Below are 20314 nucleotides of genomic sequence, written 5' to 3'. Positions count from 1 at the left end.
TATGTTAGTCTCCTTTAAACTCGTTATACTTGAACTTCTTAAAACCGTCTAAAAGATGGATTTCTGGAGGTCTGTAAGATCATTTGACTTAAATTTCTGCTGGCAAGCGACTAAACCGGTGAGTTTGTAAGCAAAAGAAAAACTCGCAGGGAGTCATACCTCGAAAATACGGTGTACAGGGCAGCAGTTTTTAGCCTTATTCGACCAATTTGGAGTGCCGACGTTGGAGGTATGAGCTAGTGCCGCGTAATGGCGGAAGTGCCTTTCCTTTGTCAAATGGCACCTTAATAATTCGGCATAGTAAAGTGCTGAGACCAATTTTCTCTTGTATAGATAGTTGAGATGGATCACATCTTGTTAATCTCAACACGTTTCTGGCCGATAGCACAGTTTACGTCTCTTTGGGAGTAGATTCGCAGAGTGAAACTCACAGATGCTTGGTTTCTGATGTGCAGTAGTGGATCCATGTTCCTTATGGAATGAGGGATAAACTCATATAAAAACGAAATTAAACTCGAAATAAAACTCGAAATTTTTGAAGTCTAAGTCGGTTTGAGTGATGTGAAAGAGTAGAGAATAAAAAAACTTTTTGGAAAGTGGGTTTCAGTCAGTTACATTCTTCGATTTCAACAGATTTCGATCTCTCAACCAACATGTAGGCGCTACATTGTAGGGTATTAAGTAACCCATATTCGTCTTTAGTATGTAACCAAATTTGTCGATCGCGTGCCAAAAGTTGTTAACCCAAAATCGTGGACTGTGGAAGAGCGCGAGAGCGCCGTACATGTTTCGAGAGCACTCACGATGCAATGATGAAACACTCATTGCATGCTATCAAACGCAAGCGCCACAATGTTAATGTGACTTTGTTGTTAATGCAAGCCAAAAGCAGCAACAGTCACCAGGCAGCCAGTAGTCGCGCCTGAATACTCGGCCGTGCAGCGTGCGTTTGGGGAACAGCGGAAAAGTGAACGTAGCGAACGAGCGTGTTGTGAGGTGTTTGCCTTAGTTGTTTGTTGTCACAAGAAGAAATATAGCAAACAATTCAGGAAAAGCACAAAGGCAGCCAATACAAGTAAATCAAAGTATAAAATAGAAATAACATACATACATACAAATATATATGTATATTACTCGCATTAACTCAGCTGCCAAGTTAATAAAATGTAGTCAGCGGCTAGCAAACAACAACAATAACTGCTAAATTTAAATAAAATCTAATGAAAATGTGTTTTTTAGTGTGTGTATGTATGTGTGTGTGCGTGTGTGTATTGCTGCATCGCGTGGGCATTGAACGAAAACAAAACAAAAGTGATGAAAATGCACTCAAACAACAACAATGTATTTAATATTGACCCAATTCAGCAAAATCGAAAAGCGAATGAAATCATTAGAAAGCAGACAAAGCTATTCATTGAGTCAATTGCTAACTGTTAAATATTTTAAGGGTTCAAAATTGTTGTGGAATATAATTGGAAGTAAGACTAACCGGTTTTTTAGATACAAAACTAGTTATGCATGCGTTTTTTTTGCATATTTTTTATGAAGCAATTTTTTTCTCTAAATTTTTGTGTTCATTTATGTTTTGTAGGCTGCTTGTTGTTTACGGTAAAGCGTAGTTTGCAGACTAGTTAAACAAAGAATTCTGCAAAAAAGTATTAAATATTTTTCGCAAATTTATTACAATAAAGTTGGTGCTAGTTTGGGTCCGTAACTACGAGACTTAAAGTAGAATACCGCGAGAGCCGGTTTCATGTAACAAAATTGACTCGAATTTTAAGCGTCAAATTTGAATATTTCTATAAGAACAAAAAAAAAAAAAATTTCTAGAGTACAATAGCTATGCATATATATACTGATGTATATAGTATGTATATAAGTCTTTTCTCTTTCGGCTTCAACACTTTTTTAAACCACATTGTGGCTGCCAAACAATCAATTAGGTTCCAAGCCTAAGAATTTATTGAAAATTATTTTCAAAACAGTTTATATAATATTATATTATATATATGTATACAAAGATATATAATAATTAAAAAAATATATATATATCTAGTTATAAGCAACTAATTTTCATTTATTTTAATTTTGTGAAAAAATGTTAAATTTCTCTTTCATACAGAACTCTATTTTATCATCTACCACTAAAGTAAATTCAATTAAATTTGATTGCGTACCTAATCAATGCAGATAAGTACGAGACACACGCATCATAAAACCATAATAAAAACAAAACAAAGCTTAAGCGTGAAAAATCGTTAGATAAAGGAATAAAATAAGGGAGTAAAAGTTCGAGTCGCACCGGCGAATATTAACTATTATTATTGAATATCGAATCACTATAATTAATAAGAAGTTAGTAAATAAATAAATTTTGCCAGCTGACGTTATATTCGACTCTTCTAACTTCACTTTACATTACATAGGATGTTTTTTTAATTAAATATAGATACTCTAGAGAGATAACTGTCAAACAGCTGTCAAAGTAAATACATGTGTTTCACAGTTATGCCAATTATATTATGACATGATCATCACATTCCTAAAAATATTAGCATTTTAAGTTTTAGCTTCCACTTTATATTACATTGGGTGTTTTTTTTAGGGATATACCTACATAGATATAAATAGTATAAAAAGATAGCTGTCAAACCAGCTGTCAAAGTAAGCGCTTGTGCTTGAATAAGAAGCTATCAAACAAGAGTTAGTTATGTCCAATATGTTATGGAAAAATATCACAAAAAAACTTGCAACGGAACAACGTTCAAAAATCATAAAAATTTATTTTCAAAACACGCGATCTATGCGGTAAGTACATGCAAATTTTTGCTCTACATATGTTTTAGCGAAGAGCCATATTTTGAGCTTGAACAGGTACTGTAAATGACAAAATTACCGTACCATAACTGCGAACAAGCCGGAAGAGACTCTCCGAGCACCTTAGCATCTAGAAAATTAGAATTTAGTGTGGATTGCATGCCGTAGCATTATTAGTCCATACATTTTACAAGTGAGGATGTAGTCAAAGTTGGCGTCTATGTCTGTCAAGCGCTGTAGACAAATGACTCGTGAGTTTTTGGTTCCTCACGCCAATTTTAATTATTTTCTAAGTGCTAAATGGTTTCAATAGGACGTTAGAATTAATTTCACTGTGCTTGAAGGAATCACTTTACTAGAACGAATTTTTGTCGGCTGAAGATCAAAATCAATTTTTTATTTGACAGGATATTAGCACGAATATATTCGGTGCGCTCAAACACACCCTTTATAATTTATCAGGAAAGAGACACTTGGCACAAGTTCTTTGCCAACATATTTCAATGTTTACATGAGCTAATCGTGACTCAAAAATTTCTTAGATACAACCAATATATATATAACACCTACTCTCTGCCAGCCATAGTAATACGTCGACAAAGTCATAATACCCTTTTTGAAACGTGTTCATCGGCTCGATTATAAAACTGTTAAACGTCAGCTATTTCGTTTGCAACACGATTTCTTAGCAAGCAACTATTTGCTTTTGTTTTTGTTTCTATTTTCTTCTTCGGCTCTCGAATTTTTATTGTATTTGTTGTGACAACAAACAGCTGGCGTTGGTTGTTTTACGAGTTTAACAGTTTACCACTCATACACACTAGTTAGACGGCATCTGTTGCGCTCTGTTTCATATATTAAATAATAATAGACGCTTATCAGCGTGCTAATGCAATCACTTAGATAAAAGCAACAATAACAAGCACATAAGTACTATAGCTGTATATATGTATGTATGTGTGTGAAGTAGTAATCATTTGCATGAACTACACTACCACAAGTTTTATTTAAACAGAATGATTAGTGTTTTTTAAACTCTGGTGAGTGAAGCATTTTATTATATAACTATTATATATATTTTTTTTAATATATATTTTCGTTTAGTGCTCCAATGCTCTTGTTAATTTTCCACTACTAATAAATATAATAATAATTACACCAAATATTAGGTGCAAAAAATTTGAATTTCATATCACATAAAACAACAATAAAGCAACCGGAAGCTTCACAGGTGGTCGCATACCTGATAATATATGCAAATACAATGCTAATTGCTACAAATTATAAGCTTTTAAGATTAGCAAATTCTACACACTTACATATTTACAAGTTAAAAAAAATTAAAAAAAAAAGAAAAAACTTTAACATTGCCTGCATCGAAGCTAAAATACCCTTCACAAATACAAAGGTTCCTTACAAAAACTTGATACCGATCGTTCAATTTGTATGACAGCTATATGATATAGTGATCTCATCTCAACAATTTCTTCGGAGATTTTATTATTGCCTTAAATAGGAATCCATGCCAAATTTCGTAAAGATATCTCGTAAAATGAAAGAGTTTTCCATACAAATACTCGATTCCGTTTGTTCAGTTTGTATGACAGCTATATGCTATAGTAATCCGATATAAACAATTTCTTCGGAGTTTACATTGTTGACTTAAAAAATAACTCATGCCAAATTTCGTGAATATATTACGTCAAATAAAAAAGTTTTTCATACAAATACTCGATTCCGATTGTTCAGGGTATAAAAAAAAAAGTCCATGGCTGCACCAAAATATATGCCAAATTTCGTTAAGATATTGCGTCAAATAAAACAGTTTTCCATACTTTAACGGATCGGACTACTATAACATATATTCGCAAGAGTATAGTCTTGCTTGCAGTTCTGGATCCCAGTTTCTCTTTTTGATTGCAAATTTAAATTTTTAAGCATTTGTATACTTCTAGTTGATCCTGTTTAACGCTTTTATTTAATGCTCTTATTGTCGTTCGACAATTAGTCGAGTGATCTTGTTTTTTAAATACACTTTAAAGCTCAAATCAGTCAGAAATTTAATAATATATGACAGAGTTTTACAGATTTGCTCGAAGTGTATAAAAAACCCAAAAATTCCTTATTTAAATGCGTCTATATGTACATACCATATATAATAGACAAGAACGTCTTGCAGTTAATTAACGTATTCAGTTAAGGAATTTAAGGCGAACTCATTCGAAAAAACGATCTCGCGAACGAAGTGCAATAAAACGCTTATCATTATGAAAATTGTCTTTGTTTAACTGAGAGCTTTGGCATCATTTCGCATATTATAAAAATGATGAGTGCGAGTTGAATATATATATGTACTTCTATGTATGTAAATGTAACTACAAGTATATGCATGCGTGCAAGCGTTAATTTATCTTTAAATATATATAAGTTACGTTTGCTATATGTACATACATAAATCTGTATTTGTAGAGCCTACAGCACTCGCTATTAATATGAATACTTATACTCATTTAATTATGTAGTATGTACATATGTGTGCACTTGCACTGCTGGATATTCGCCAGTCACGCAGGTGAATCTCATTGCAAACAAAGTGAGGATTGAATTTTTTTTTTATTATTTGTACATATATATGTATGTATGTATATACGCATAAAAGTAGGTATTATGTATGTGATGTGATACATTGCATTTTTAAATGCTTTAGTCAGTGATGTGCCTTGCACTCATGAATCAAGTGCAAAGGGGATCTTCAACACATTTGTTTTGCACAAATGTTTTAGCAAATATTAATTATTAATAATAAATAAATGTAAAATAATATTTATCGATGTCCGGATTGTGAGTGGGAAAATAACTCACCGAAAAATTGAAAAGCGATTGCTACTCAACAGCGGTTATCGGGCCTATGTCTGCATTACCGCAGAAAAGTTTCAATTTTGTTCGAAAGTGTTGGCTACTGACGCTCATTGTTTATTGCTTGTCTAAAGATGTTTCAACACAAGCTTCTGTAAAAGATTTATCAAAGTCGACTGTTCAATTTTCTATATTTTATTATAAGACTATATTAATAAGCTTCAGTTTAGCGTATGTCCTTAAATAGTTAAACTTTCTCCAAACATAAGAGGATTTTTCGTGACAGAGGTACCCTCTCAAGTATACGCAATATAGTCTATGTTTGCTCCGATCGGGGTAGTATCCGAGCAAGCACTGCGTATTAGCTATGCATTCAACTTCTCATTCAAATTCACTGAAACTCAACTTCCGGTATGCACATAGCTTATGATCGAGCGAACACTATTTGGTTATCGATCACTACTCTTGGTCGGTAAACTGTAAGTGTTCAAGGCAAACAATTTATGTTAAAGAGTTATTTTAGATATTTGTCTTACCACCTTTTTAAAGAAGTCTTAATAAAGCAAATCTATCTTAAGGACATTTCCTAGAATTCGCTCCTTCAAAATTCCTATACGAAATGAAAGAAGTGTGCTCTCCTAACTCATTTAAAAATCATTTCTGACAGTGCACTTTTTAACTTTCGCTTTGAGCGTTACGACTTTGCTTCGCTTTATCAAGCGAATCCACAAATCGTCATTATATTTGCATTTACATTTTGGGAATAAAAGTTTTACAATGAACGCGCTCGAAGAATAAGAAAGTACACTTGGAATAACAAAAATTTACCCAGTCATACAATTATAAACAGTTAAACAGTGATTTTGGGTAAATATACAATAATTGTGATTACTTATCTCGATGAAATTGTCACAATTTGCTTAATTCTACTACCCATCTGTTTATATAGAGGTATGAGGCATGTGCTCAGCGATTTTAGTAATCATATTTTATTACAATCACTTCAGCATTTATGTTAAGAACTATACAAATTATACTCATTCACGTGTAGTATCTGATTTCATTTCGTCAAGTACTATGTCTAGGTTCTGACTAATTCGTCAACTACTAGTTATATGGGATAATAGCTATAATTCGTTATCTGCATGTTTCATGCGTGTTAGGTAATAGCCCTAATCTTGAGAAGTTTTAAATTATTTTATTTACGATATTTCGACATAGTGCTCATACATATTGTTTTAAATAGAAGGTTGTCGTTTGTTGCTGCAAAGCCTGTTAGAACCCTGAGCTTGACAACAGCACTCAAGCAGCTATATTCGTGTTGGAATATCCACTTATCCTAAGGGTAAGCAAAAAAACTCTTCTTAGAACGAAATAGCGGCCTCTACACGTTGTTGGTTAACGCCATTTGCATTTATTGAGCTATTGACCATTAACACCTACTTAAAATTCAAAGTATATTAATTTATTCATCTAGTGGTATGTTGCTTCCAATATATTTAAACCTGTTCGGTAATAAATCTATTGATGGTAAAGTAATCTATTGATGAAAATAGATACGTTTCTTTGATGGAGACTTCACAGCTCTCTTAATTATCATATTACACTATTTTCAAGCTTTTCTTCGTATATTTTTAAAGAGATCATCAGGTTTTTTTGAGGTGTATATTGAGCAAAGCTGATACGGTTTTGTGACGATTCGTGAGAGCCATTGTAACTATCATACAGCCCGATATTTTTAAACTATTTTATTAACATCGGCAAAGAGTTGATTGATATTGCTAGTTAGAAATGAATTCGGGTTCATTGCAGTTCCGACTGTATGGGAAAATAGTAACTCTTTAATGTAATCGGTATCGAGTTTAGCGTGAGCCTATTCAGCATAAGACTATCGGTGAAAGCTGCGATCATCAAAATAAATCGGATTACGGTGGCTTCGATCATATAGTTTTCAAATTATAGACAACAGACCAAATCGCATACACACATACATTATGTGTTTCATAAAGAGATCTGAATAGCTTAATAGGCACATACAATTTTTTTAAGAGTAGTCAAAAGCTTAACAGTTATCTTGAACTATTTCATACAGTTTAAGACGCCTCGCTTACTTTTGATACTTTTTCGTATACACATATACATAAACATATTGTGTTTAGTGATATCATCGACCGCTTAAGCTTAAGAAGAGCTTTTTTGGCATACCTAAGCACGTACACACAGCAGTAATTTTGCAAAGCTTTTTGAATTTTGACATTTTATTCTACTGTTTTGACATATGCTCTGCAGCTGACTGCATATCCTGTCGTTTGTTTACGAAATTGCATTTGTTGAAACGGTATAGTTTGTTATTGCACCAAGCAAAGCTTGGAAGCAGAATGCAAGAGTTATTATTAACAGTTACTGTCGATGTAAGTATTATGAAGTGAATTAATGATCTCATTTCTATCAATTTCTCTATTAACTACAGTTTCCGACTCAGCATGTAAATCAGCATATATAAATCGAAATTGGTTTTAGCAAAGCATCGTATGCTTATATCTAAATTTTCATCAATGTTCAGAGAGTTCAAATGTCGAGCACAAAGCTGCCAAACATAAACTGTAGACTCCAAGCTTCTTAATTAAAAGTACAATAACCAACAATGGGCAATTCTTGTAAAAAATCACAAAAAATACCAGACGATGTTGATGATGGCCTTGAAACATTGGAGGAATATCGGAGCCGTTGGCGTTCTGTGCGCGTCATTTATTTCACAATGTTCCTGATGTCACTTGGTTTCAGTATAATACTTACTGGCATATGGCCGTACTTAAATAAGGTATGCATATAATATAGTTAATAAGAAAGTATAAATTCTTTTTCACATACTACTTCATAGCTAGATCCAAAGGCGGGAAAAGAGTTCATGGGTCTCATTGTTGCTGCAAATCCGTTGGGTCAGATGATTTTCAGTCCGCTCTTCGGTTGGTGGAGCAATAAAATTGGCACCATTCGTTTACCCTTACTATGCTCGTTAGCGTTATTCACATTCGCAAGTGGGCTTTATTCATCACTAGAAATGCGTCCTGATCATGTCAAATACTGGATGTTGATCTCACGTTTTTTAATTGGCGTCAGTTCGGCAAATATTGCTGTTTGTCGTTCGTATTTATCGGCGGCGACACGTTTGAGCGAACGCACAAAAGCCGTTTCGATGGTGTCGCTGGCACAGGTATTGGGTTTCATTGTGGGACCCGGTCTACAGACGGCTGTAACACCATTGGGCAATGATGGCTATAGTTTTCTTTGGGGTTTCATTGTTTTCAACATGTATACAGCTTGTGGTTGGATAAATGTACTTATGAGCATTGGTAACTTTATAATGTTTCTGCCGGGACTTTTTGAGGTAGTATAACTAATAGCTGGTCAATTAATTGATTTGTAACACAAATTGTTTACTTTTTGACATCCAGGAACATAAGATAGCTGCGCGCGAAATAATGATAAAACAGGGTAAAAGTTCGGAACGTGAAACGTGGAAGGCCATCAAACCGGACTACGTGTCAGCGTGGACCTTGATTATGGCATTTTTCGTGTTGGTCTTCAACTTTGTGCTGCTCGAAACGTAAGTACTCTGATGCAGTCATATTCGTAATTCATTGTCTCACTCAGTTGGTTTGTTGAATAACGACGGTGGAAGAAACTTAAAAAAGATGTATGTAGATAGAGGCCGTGATCTTATTAGAGTACCTTTGATTTTTATTTTCGACTAAGATAAGCTCAAGAGAGGAAAAGAAGGAGAAAGTTCATTATTCTGGACTTTCAAATCTTGACCTTTGCTTCGCCAAATTCTTCGTCAAATAATTATGCTCTCCACTTAATACCCATTTCAATTTTTGAACATCTGTATTAAAAATCTATTTTCTTTCAGACTCGGCACCTCTCTAACCATGGATCAGTTTGCATGGAGCAATCATGAAGCACTCTACTACATGGGCATATTGATGTCAGTGGGTGCCATTGTGGCGCTCGCCACATTCGTTGCCATCAATCCGCTTTGTAAAGTTTTTCCCGAACACTATGTGCTCATATGGGGTGGCTTTTCCTTAATGGTACTCGGGCGTGTGCTGTATATACCTTGGGGCGATGGACCACCTGTTATTGCTGAAGTTTACAATGACACAATACCGCTGACGGGCAATGCTACAATAGATCTCGAACCGAATGATATAGTATTTCTTGGGTGTCCTAAAACACAGCCATGGTGTGAGCTAACACCAGCGCTGACCTTAACACAATTTATCATCGGCTATGCATTCACCTCGATCGGTTATCCGATCGGTGTCACTTTGATACAAACGATCTTCTCAAAGGTATTGGGACCACGACCGCAAGGTGTTTGGATGGGTCTGATGACCGGTGCCGGATGTTTGTCGCGCGTATTGGGACCGGTTTTTGTTGGTGTGATCTATACACGTTATGGTACGTACTGGACGTTCGGCATAACGTCGGTGATGATGTTCGTAGCGATGATATGGTTGCTATTATCGAAGTGAGTGCTTTATTTTCGAAAACTCACATTTTATATATACTTATGTATGTATATATTTTCCAGAAAACGTCTGATACCACCGAGTTTCGACAATTCTATGGGTGCCGAAATGCAAACACTGAGTACAAATAAAGTGCCACTACAATCAGAGGAAGCCGAGTACAAAATAGTGCCACAAATTGATGACGTAGTGCCGGCGCTGATAGAGAATGAAGATGAACTGAATACTGCTCTAAATACAGCGCTGTATTCGAAAAGAAATAGTATAACTATAGTTGTAGGGGAAAAGTAATGTTTTTATACAGTTATAAGTATAAAATGTACCGCGGAAGCTACCTTTTTAATAGCTACGACTTTTAGGTACACTTAGTTTCGATAGGGAAGAAAAAATTGTTTGTTGTATATTAACCCAGGTTCGAAAAAAAGTATAAGCTACAAGTTTGTAAAAACATATGAAAAAACACTTCTAACCTTCTTTAAAATGTTTTTTTTGTGAATATAGAGTTATATATTTCTAAAAATAAATTATGTATATGATAGTATTAAAATTAATTAAGTTTTAAATTATAGTTTTTTTACAGTTGACAAGTGTATTGCCATTGTTTACTTAAGAAGAATCCATAATTTTATATATTTATATATGTTTACAAATATATGTATATGTATTAAATTTGAATATTTTTATAAACACATATTTAACTAAAGTTATGAAACATTAAGCAATAATAGTATATTTTTGAAATATTTTTCAAGGTCAATATTAAAAAATAAATTTTTGAGAATTATAAACGTTGATTGAGCATATCGTTAAGGTTCCAAAAGAACGAGAGCGAAATTTGCTATATTTACTCATTAATGAATAAACGGCTCGACGAGACATTTGTTTCTTAACGGTTTCTAAATTAAACCTGAAACGTTTAGATCTTATACCTTTAATAGAACTAATTGTAATCTAAATAAATCGCCTAAGCAGATTTGTAATAGGTCCAATCCAAATATGAGGTTAGGTTCGCTTAGGTTACGTGGTCAATCTTAATAGGAATTTGATTTGAACAGTTTAGAACGCTGCTTTTTTGTGGTACTTATATAATATGTAGATCATTAGACTCTTACAAATCAACATCAACGGCTAATGTCAGTTTCGGCTATGTCTTCTGGTTCACCGAAGTTAAGACTACCAAAATGTTTCTATCTCAGTCTTGCAAAGGCTGGACAATGAACAATGTTTCCGCCTCACTCGCCACCATATAACTTACGTACGCAATGAATTTAAACCTTACCGCAAGAATGCCTATATGGACAATGTACAGTAAGAGTTCAAATATGAGATAGGCCAAAGAATTTAACTTGCAACTGTTGTTTTTGCCATGTGTTTGTAGTCCGCTAATAAACAAAGCTGCTTGCAATCAAGAACATGATAAATATTATATAATATTTTACTTTTAAAACAAGCAAAGATTCGTTTGAAAATAATATTTTTACAAATTCGTGTTCGCGCTAATATTTCTACTTGTATTCACTTCAGTATCAGCTATTGTTATCGGCTTGCATTGTGAATGATTTGATCTCATATAAATAACTCTCTTAATAAACAAAACGTTCAAGACTCAATACACTTTAAGAGAGCCATTTGTATGCAACTGTTTTCTTGACTGCTATGTATACTTTTCTGACTAGCTTTTACAAAACTGAAAGCAACGTACTGACCCAACTTGTTTTACTGATGGGTTCTTCAGAGACCGGTTAGTGATTTCACTAAAAAAAGCTTATAGAACTACTTAATACTGATTGCTACGCTATCATTATCGATATAAATAGTAACGAGATATTTGTTAGCTTTTCAGTCTTTCACTAGCCTTCAGTAAAGCAAGTCGTTGTTGTTCTTTTCGAAACTAAGTGTTAATATAATGGAACGTTGGCAAAATCGTGTTGCAGCCGTTACCGGCGCTAGCTCCGGCATAGGTGCTGCTACCGTTAAGGATCTGCTGAAAGCTAATTTAATTGTTGTCGGTCTGGCGCGTCGCTTGGAGCGCATGGAAGAACTGAAGGCACAATTACCAGCTGAACAACAAAAACGCTTCCATGCCGTCGCTTGCGATGTTTCATCACAAGAATCCGTTGATGCGGCATTCGATTGGATCATCAAGGAGTTGGGTGGCGTCGATATTCTTATCAATAACGCGGGTATCTTTAAAGCTGGCCACGTTAGCATTATGAATCCGGTGGAAATGCAACAAGTCATACAAACCAACGTTATGGGCGTGGTATATTGCACACAACGTGCCTTTAAATCGATGAAAGAACGTAATTTTGATGGTCATGTAGTTGTGGTTAATAGTGTCTTGGGTCATAGTATACCTTTCACAGTTGGTGACAATAAACCACCGATAATGAATGTTTATGCGCCCTCTAAGTTTGCGCTAACTGCCCTTACGGAGATACTGCGTCAGGAATTTAAAGGACTAAGCACCAAGATTAAGATTACTGTAAGTATATTTTACCTATATACATATACATTTACATATCTAAGTAAATATGATATGTAGAGATATACTTATGTACATAGATTGTTGGCGTAAATTATCCGTATCAAGTTTCGATTTTCAATTAGATAACGATAAATGCTAGTCATAACGCCTATGACATTCAAACCCACATAAACGTATACATATATAAATTGTGTGGGTAATACAAGTATTTTAAGAGAGTACACGCGGATTTTTCTCTACAGCGCACAATTGAGAATAATTCATAGTTCTAAATGAATATGTTTAGGGTATAGTAAGAGATAGATTAGTTGTATCTCTGCCTAAATTTTCTTTCATTGCTGCTGTATAGAAGAAACTACACTTTTGTACGTTAGATAGTTTCTACTTGTGGTCAATGTTTTTTGGAAGCTTTTATTAGCATTAATATATATATATTTTTTTGTCTTGCAGAGCGTTAGTCCCGGTTTAACCGATACGGAAATTGTGCCAGAACAATATAAGAGCGCTAAGATTCCATCTCTAAAATCGGAGGATGTTTCGAGCTGTATTTTGTTTACACTCTCTACACCACCACATATGCAGGTGCACGAGATCACTGTGAAGCCGGCTTTGGGCGAATAAATCCATTAAAAATATATATGTTTATATATATTTCGTTAAGTAGCTCCATCAAATGTTTATGATGTTCTAATATATATAATAATAATACTTAAATTGTAAATTATCTAATTAATTGCAATAAAATTAATTTTATTTGATTTCAATATTTTCTCTGAACATCCTTAATGTTTTATATCTATGCGTGTTATTTATACTGCTTCATCTTCTTTATGTAATTTATTTAGCTTGCACTCTTGTTGATAAGGTTTAAATAAATGTAATTAATTATTTTTACTGTTGCATGTATGTAACAAGTAAATCAACCGTTATGGTTCTTGCACTTCTTTATCGGTTAGTAATTTTCCATTTGTGTATAATAACTACTGATTATTCTTATTAAAGTGACCAGTAGCTGGCGAGTCAAAGTATAGAATGTACAAAGATTATATTTGTATATTAAAAAGGGCATTATATAATTCCATTGGCATAAGCACATAACCTAAAATCTGCTTTTAACTCGGGAACTTGACAACTATTTGGGTTGTGAAAATTGTTTTATCACTCAAAATTGTTTTATGGGGTTGGATCAAAATACATCCATATTTACTAAAATAAAGATATAAAGGAAGCAGTTGCATAGACGGCGTTAAGACGGGGACTCTTTTGTCGGTCATTATTATTATACAATATATAAAGCATATTTGGGTGCATATATGCTTATTACATACAAAAACGGGGTAATAATATTTAAATTTCCGAATATTATATACCATAAATATTCCTCTGAAACCGAGCTCTGTTGCAACCATGGAATGGAATTTCAAAACGAAATTGAATCGAATTGCGTGGCGCAGAAAACGGTTCTGTCAGTTAAGGCTATCAGCCAGTTAAGCTACCGGCGGTTCTCAGCTAAGTATTGAGAAAACGGCAGTTAACATACAACAAAAAATAACCCAGTGTTATGATATAAAAAAATAATATAAAATTTTTTCTGTTGAAAATTTGCGGTAATTTTTTTTTAATTTTTGATTTGTTTTTGAGAGAGCAAGGTATATATTACCTTGTATATCTTTTCTTAATGCAAATTTATTTTGCCAAATTAGTTTTGAAATCGCTTAATCTGGTCACTTGCTAATTTATGAGTAGCATAATAAAGAGAAAGTTTTGCTGGTGTATCTCTTTTAATCTCTGATTTCTTATATGACCTATGTACTTTGTATAAAGCTTTGCCATTTTTTTTTAAATTTAATTTGTTGTTTTATTTCCTCATATATTTATGTATATTAAATATATGACTGTTCGTTACGTATGAAAAATGCTTGTGATGCAACTGCCCTGTTTTATTTCTCCCAATGTAAACAATTGACAGTTATGAGACTGCTTGGGTTAGTAGAACTATTAGCTGACAGATGAAGTTATTTGTTACAAAAACTGTTTACTCTTTGATTGCCAGGAATATATAATTGTTGCATGTGAAATAATCATAAAACAGCGTAAAAGTTCTGAAAATGAAATGTGGAAGGCAATCAAACCGGAATTACATATATACATATATGTACGTCAGTAGGGGCTTTAATTATGACATTTTTCGTGTCGGCCTTCCATAACTTTTTTTGAGCTACGACTTTCAGCTACGCCTAGTTTTAGGTTGCTGGGCAAAAATTGTTGTTGCGTTTAAGTATAAACCCAGGTTGAGAGAAAGTAAAAATTACAAATTCATAAAAAAAAATGGGAAATACTTCTGAGCTTGTGAAACCTTTTTATTTATAAATATAGTCATAAATACATATATATTCAGTTAATTTTCAATCTTCATCCAATATTACATTTCGACAATGTAGGTGACAAAATGCGCACAGAAGTTACGCCTAAAATTGATAATCTTGTCTATTATTGCCTTTAGCTGAAGGCTTGTGATTTAGAACATTATTTCGGTAAAAAAAGAGGGAAATAATACTTTTTGTCTTATAGATATGATATATGATAGATATGATAATGTACACAGATTTTTAGGCCCAAAAAAGTTGCTAAAAGAGAGCTAAATTTACAATCATTTGTAAAATTTACAAATTCTCTCCAATATGAGGTATTTCTTTCATAAAATCTTATTATATATAATATATCTTTAAGTCGTATACATTTGTTCAGTCATCCAGGTGAACTAGTTGGAATTGAAATAAATCGTCTAAGCAGATTTGAAATGGGTTCAAGACGCTTAGTCCATACATGAGATTCAGACTTCAAGATATTTCGGACATCATAAAGGACTTATGTACCTATAGCTATCCAAGTATGAGAACCGATACTCCATTGAAGATAATACAATTACAAATTCGTCTGCGCACTATTATTTTATGCTTTTAGGACCTAAAAGAGATTACTCTTTACTCTTCACTAATCATCAGCTATTGCTACATAACTGTGATTAATAAATAAAACGATTGAGATTCAACACACTTAAGAGACCCATTCAAACGGAACTTTTCTCTTGGAAAACTAAAGATAAAATACTTGTTTTTATCGGTGAGTTCTTTAAAAACCTTTTAGCCACTACAAAATGAAAACATTTATTATAACTACTTAATAGCTACGCTAGCATTAGCGATATAAATAATAGCTATATTTTTGGAAGTTCTTCAGTCTTTAACCAGGCTTCAGTAGCGGAAGCAGTTGGCAGAGATAAAGAGATTTCTTTTTTGTTGATTTTGAGAGAATAAAAAAAAAGTACTATCATATGTTTTTTTTTCTGAATGCAAATTTTCTAAAATAATTGTGAAATCACTTAATCTGGTCACCCTCTAATTGATGAGCAGATTAATAAGAGCAGCTTTCATTGATGCATCTCTTTGAATCTTTGAATTCATGTATGACAGATGTATATTGTATAATGATTTATTAATTTTTTCAAAGAATTTGTTGTTATATTCACTCTATATAGTACAAGCAGAGATAAAGACATGCACAACTCATCTGTCACTGGAAATGAGAGAACAAATGCTTTACATGAAAACCTCCTGAACTCAGCCAACTGTCAAAGTTCAGAAGCTTTTTACGTTTAGCAATTGGAAAAAGAGGTCGATCAGATTGAAATCCTACCAAAAAATATGCGAACAGAGAGATTCGTGGTCGCGGTTGAAGATCACTAACAAAAATGAGAAAATAATGAAAATTAAAGAAAACGCGCAATTGAAATATTTGTGATGAAATCTTTTGTGATGCCAAGCTTCGTAGTATTATTTTCAATTGCAAATGATAAAAAAAGGTTATTAATTGAAAGCTAATACATTTATTCACTTTATTAAGCATTGAAAGTTCAAAAATGAATTGTTTTAATTAAACACAAAATCACAAAAAGATTTTAATAGTTTCTCCATATGTTTAACGGACATATGTATAACATAATAATATTTATTCTTAATAAATGTTGGGTATTTTAATTTAAATGTACAAAAATTATTATTTTTTGCAAACTGGCCACACTGCCAAATGTTATACAAAACGTTAATATTGAGGCGCTCTCACACTGGAATAAGTTGGACATCCCTTTATCCCTGGTATAGTCCGTACCTTACATATGAGAGATGCTTGTCATGCAACAGCTGTCAGTTGATGTATTTATTAAGTGAGTACATAAATATGTAGATATATTGAGACTACCTGTTTAAAAGCAATTTAATGTCATATAATTACGTTAAAAGCTTTTCTTCTCTGTAACTTTAATTATATATATGAGCGATATGCGCGAATAAAAATGTACTCGTACTATGGTGCGTCTTACTTATATTTTGTAACGCAGTGAAAATAAATATTTTCATTTAGTACGAAATAAAGCTGTTTTTATAGCCTAAATAGAGTATATTACGTTTGCCACAAAGTCTGTAACTCCCAGAAAGAAATGTCGGAGACCCTCTCAAATATATTGTAGATATGTACAAATGTATGTATAAAAGTTCAGCGTGAGGAGCTGAGTTGATTTAGTCCATGGTTTTAAGATACCGCTCTAAAAACTTGCACGAGAAATCAGTTGGGTGGAGTAGACACAATGAAGCAACTGTCACACTACGTGTGTAATTTCATAAAAAATAAACAGTTTTTCAACAGCGTTTATATAAAATTAAATAATAATTTATATGAAACTGCACTTTGGAATAAAATAAAGATTTCACAAGTTTTTCTCCACTACCCTAATGTACAGATATTCCAGTAACTACTTACATATATAAATAAATATCAATCTATTTTTCACATGTGGATAGATAACCGTATGCATACGGTATGCAGTTTTGTTGTGCCCGACAACGACTTCTGGGAATAAAGAAAAAAAAATGACAAAACAAAGCCGGTGTTTATTACAAAGTGTTTACCAGCTATATACTGTTGCTCAATTTAGTATACGCTCACATTTCGTAGTGAACAGTTAATAAAAATTTAATCAACTGCTTCGCTAAATTCAACTTAGTACATAAATTTTAAAAATACTTAACATGGAGCGTTGGTCAAATTGCACAGCTGTTGTCACTGGTGCCAGTTCGGGCATTGGTCTCGCCATTGCTAAGGACTTGTTGAAGGCGAATATGCGCGTAGCCGGTTTGGCTAGACGCAAGGAACGCATGGACGAATGGCGTGCAACATTGTCCGCGGATCAGCAGAAGCGTTTTCATCCCGTCAGTTGTGATGTAACCTCACTGGAGTCGGTTAATGAAGCATTCGATTGGGTTATCAAGAATTTGAGCGGTGTCGATGTGTTGATCAATAATGCTGGTATTTACAATGCCGGACAAGCTACCGAAATGGATCCGGCCGCTTTGCAACAAGTATTGCATACAAATGTCATGGGTGTGGTCTATTGTACGCAACGAGCTTTCCGTTCAATGAAAGATCGCAGTGTTGACGGGCATGTAGTGATCATTAATAGTGTCATGGGTCATTATGTGCCACATAGTGAACCACACACGTCGCCAAATTCCAATTTGTATGCGCCAAGTAAATATGCGTTGACCGCTTTAACGGAGGTATATCGTCAGGAGTTCAGAGGACTTGGTACCAGAGCTAAAATCACTGTGAGTATAGAGTGGCATCCAAATATATATGTATTGTATATACACTGCTTTATGTAGGTTTTTATATCTATTAATATGACTATCTTGCATATTTATTTTACAGAGTGTCAGTCCCGGCTTAACCGATACCGATATTGTGGCTGCACGCTCGCGTGGCGGCAAAAAACCTATTCTACAACCAGAAGATATTTCCAGCTGTGTATTATTTACACTCTCAACACCAGTTCATATGCAAGTTCATGAGATAACTGTAAAGCCAATGTTAGGCGAATAGAATGCAAATAGATATTAAAGCTGTGCTCAAAGCTATTCGCTCGTATAGACATTAAATTATGAAATATTAATATACCAATATAAATAGCATAAATAATATGTGTATATATAATATTTTTAAAACAAATTAAGGTGGTTCTTGGGCTTCATAGTCCATATATTCTGATTTCTTAATTTATATAGAATATAATTTTGAAATATTTCCCAAGCTTAAATAATAAATTAAATAACTGTAGTATATCAAATATTATATAATATTATACATACAATAAAAACGGTATAAAGCCAACCATAAGTTAAGCATTTTTATACTATTAGATTATTTATGATCATTGTTATCAGATAATAATGTTACATCAACAGAAAAGTCTTATCAACTGATAATCAATATATGGAAGTAGTTTTCTGTAATCAAAATGTGACGATGCTATGACTATCATAGATAAGTTTTACAGATAAAGCTTAGAGACCTCGAAATATATGTAGTTTGTAACGGCAAAGTAGGCATCATCTTATGGATTTTCAAAACTGTAGCTAATTTTAATAAAGTTGACATGTTGAATGGGAAAGGTAGAGCCTTTTATACCATGAACAGGGTATATTAAGCTTGCTACAAAGTTTGTAACACCTAGAAGAATATGTCGGAGACCCTATAAGGTATATGTATATTTACATGTGTATGTAAATATCTCTCAGTTTAGGAGATATCGATCTGAAATTTTGCACATCTCCTTTTCTTATCAAAAACTACAGCTACCACTACAACATACAGCTGCAATAAAAGCTGGCCGATCAAAATCAAGTGCATGTATGGAAAACAGTTTAATTTGAAGAATTATCATCACGAAATTTGACATAGATTATTATCCATTACATTAACTAAAAAATTGTTGGATATCATTATCTCCTTTTTGAAATTATATATACAAGTATGTAAACATAACAATAAGAGCTTCTATTGACTTGGCGTTTTACTGGGTAGATTTGGTGTCGTACTAAATCTTTGAGGCACCAACGGAGGTTTCACTCACTTTTATTCCAAACTACCGGCTTTTAATATTTACTCGTACATGAAACACTATTAATTTGACTTCGCTTAATGATTGAATCACCAATTTCCGGTTTTATCTAATAGATTTAGCCCAGTGGCCATTTTTTCTTTGGAAGTTAAGAGCACCACTATTAATTTAAATTTGCCTTTAACACTAGCGCATTGAATTTTAGTTATATCGCTTATCTTTTTGTGCATTTATTATTGTATATATTTTATTAATATGGTAAACACAATTGTATATCATGCAAATATCAAACAATTTTCGGAAATTATCAGCTGAAGTTGAAATACCGCAAAACAAACTTCCTGTCAGTCAAGAGCGAGTTGCCAGATTACACAACCAATGCCTGTGAACTTTTCTATAAAATAATTTAAGACACTTTGGTCTCCCTGTTATACAATAATATTACCCATTCATATTTTCATATATAAATATTTTCCAAACACAAATAATACAAAATTCAAAACCGCTTTTCAATTTGAAATGACTAATTTAATAAATTATTGTTATTAGCAGCATACCGTGCCATCACTTTTTGCTTTTCAAATTGTTCCAGCTGCAACACCTACAACAGTTTGAGCGCCTTTGTAAATATTACTAAACAGCTGTTTCCGCATTCTTTGCGCATCG

General features: G+C 33.4%; 3 protein-coding genes across 6 annotated transcripts; all 3 read left to right on the top strand.

Moving 5' to 3' along the window:
• Positions 1–897: 897 nt before the first annotated feature.
• Cln7 (CLN7/MFS domain-containing 8) lies at positions 898–11114 on the top strand. 4 transcript variants are annotated; one of them, XM_070111704.1, is made up of 7 exons: positions 898–1075; positions 8144–8158; positions 8237–8494; positions 8555–9061; positions 9129–9280; positions 9587–10207; positions 10271–11114. In XM_070111704.1, exons 3-7 carry the CDS (start codon positions 8318–8320, stop codon positions 10497–10499), a joined length of 1686 nt encoding a protein of 561 aa, XP_069967805.1. In that variant the 5' UTR covers positions 898–1075; positions 8144–8158; positions 8237–8317; the 3' UTR covers positions 10500–11114. The 4 variants fall into 4 exon arrangements, with proteins under 4 accessions (XP_069967805.1, XP_069967804.1, XP_036214108.2 ...); XM_070111703.1 differs by having other exon boundaries at positions 8144–8494; XM_036358215.2 differs by lacking the exon at positions 898–1075 and adding an exon at positions 7953–8084 and having other exon boundaries at positions 8144–8494.
• Positions 11115–12038: 924 nt separating this feature from the next.
• Positions 12039–13473, top strand: LOC106619964 (farnesol dehydrogenase). The gene is made up of 2 exons (XM_014238322.3): positions 12039–12693; positions 13147–13473. Exons 1-2 carry the CDS (start codon positions 12115–12117, stop codon positions 13315–13317), a joined length of 750 nt encoding a protein of 249 aa, XP_014093797.1. The 5' UTR covers positions 12039–12114; the 3' UTR covers positions 13318–13473.
• Positions 13474–17674: 4201 nt separating this feature from the next.
• On the top strand, positions 17675–18924 carry LOC106619966 (farnesol dehydrogenase). The gene is made up of 2 exons (XM_014238324.3): positions 17675–18356; positions 18460–18924. The coding sequence occupies exons 1-2, from the start codon at positions 17781–17783 to the stop codon at positions 18628–18630; spliced, it is 747 nt and encodes a 248-aa protein (XP_014093799.1). The 5' UTR covers positions 17675–17780; the 3' UTR covers positions 18631–18924.
• Positions 18925–20314: the final 1390 nt, after the last annotated feature.

This window comes from Bactrocera oleae, chromosome 6 (genome assembly GCF_042242935.1).
Source record: "Bactrocera oleae isolate idBacOlea1 chromosome 6, idBacOlea1, whole genome shotgun sequence".
NCBI classification, from domain to species: domain Eukaryota; kingdom Metazoa; phylum Arthropoda; class Insecta; order Diptera; family Tephritidae; genus Bactrocera; species Bactrocera oleae.
This window is presented reverse-complemented; position numbering and strand designations above follow the sequence as displayed.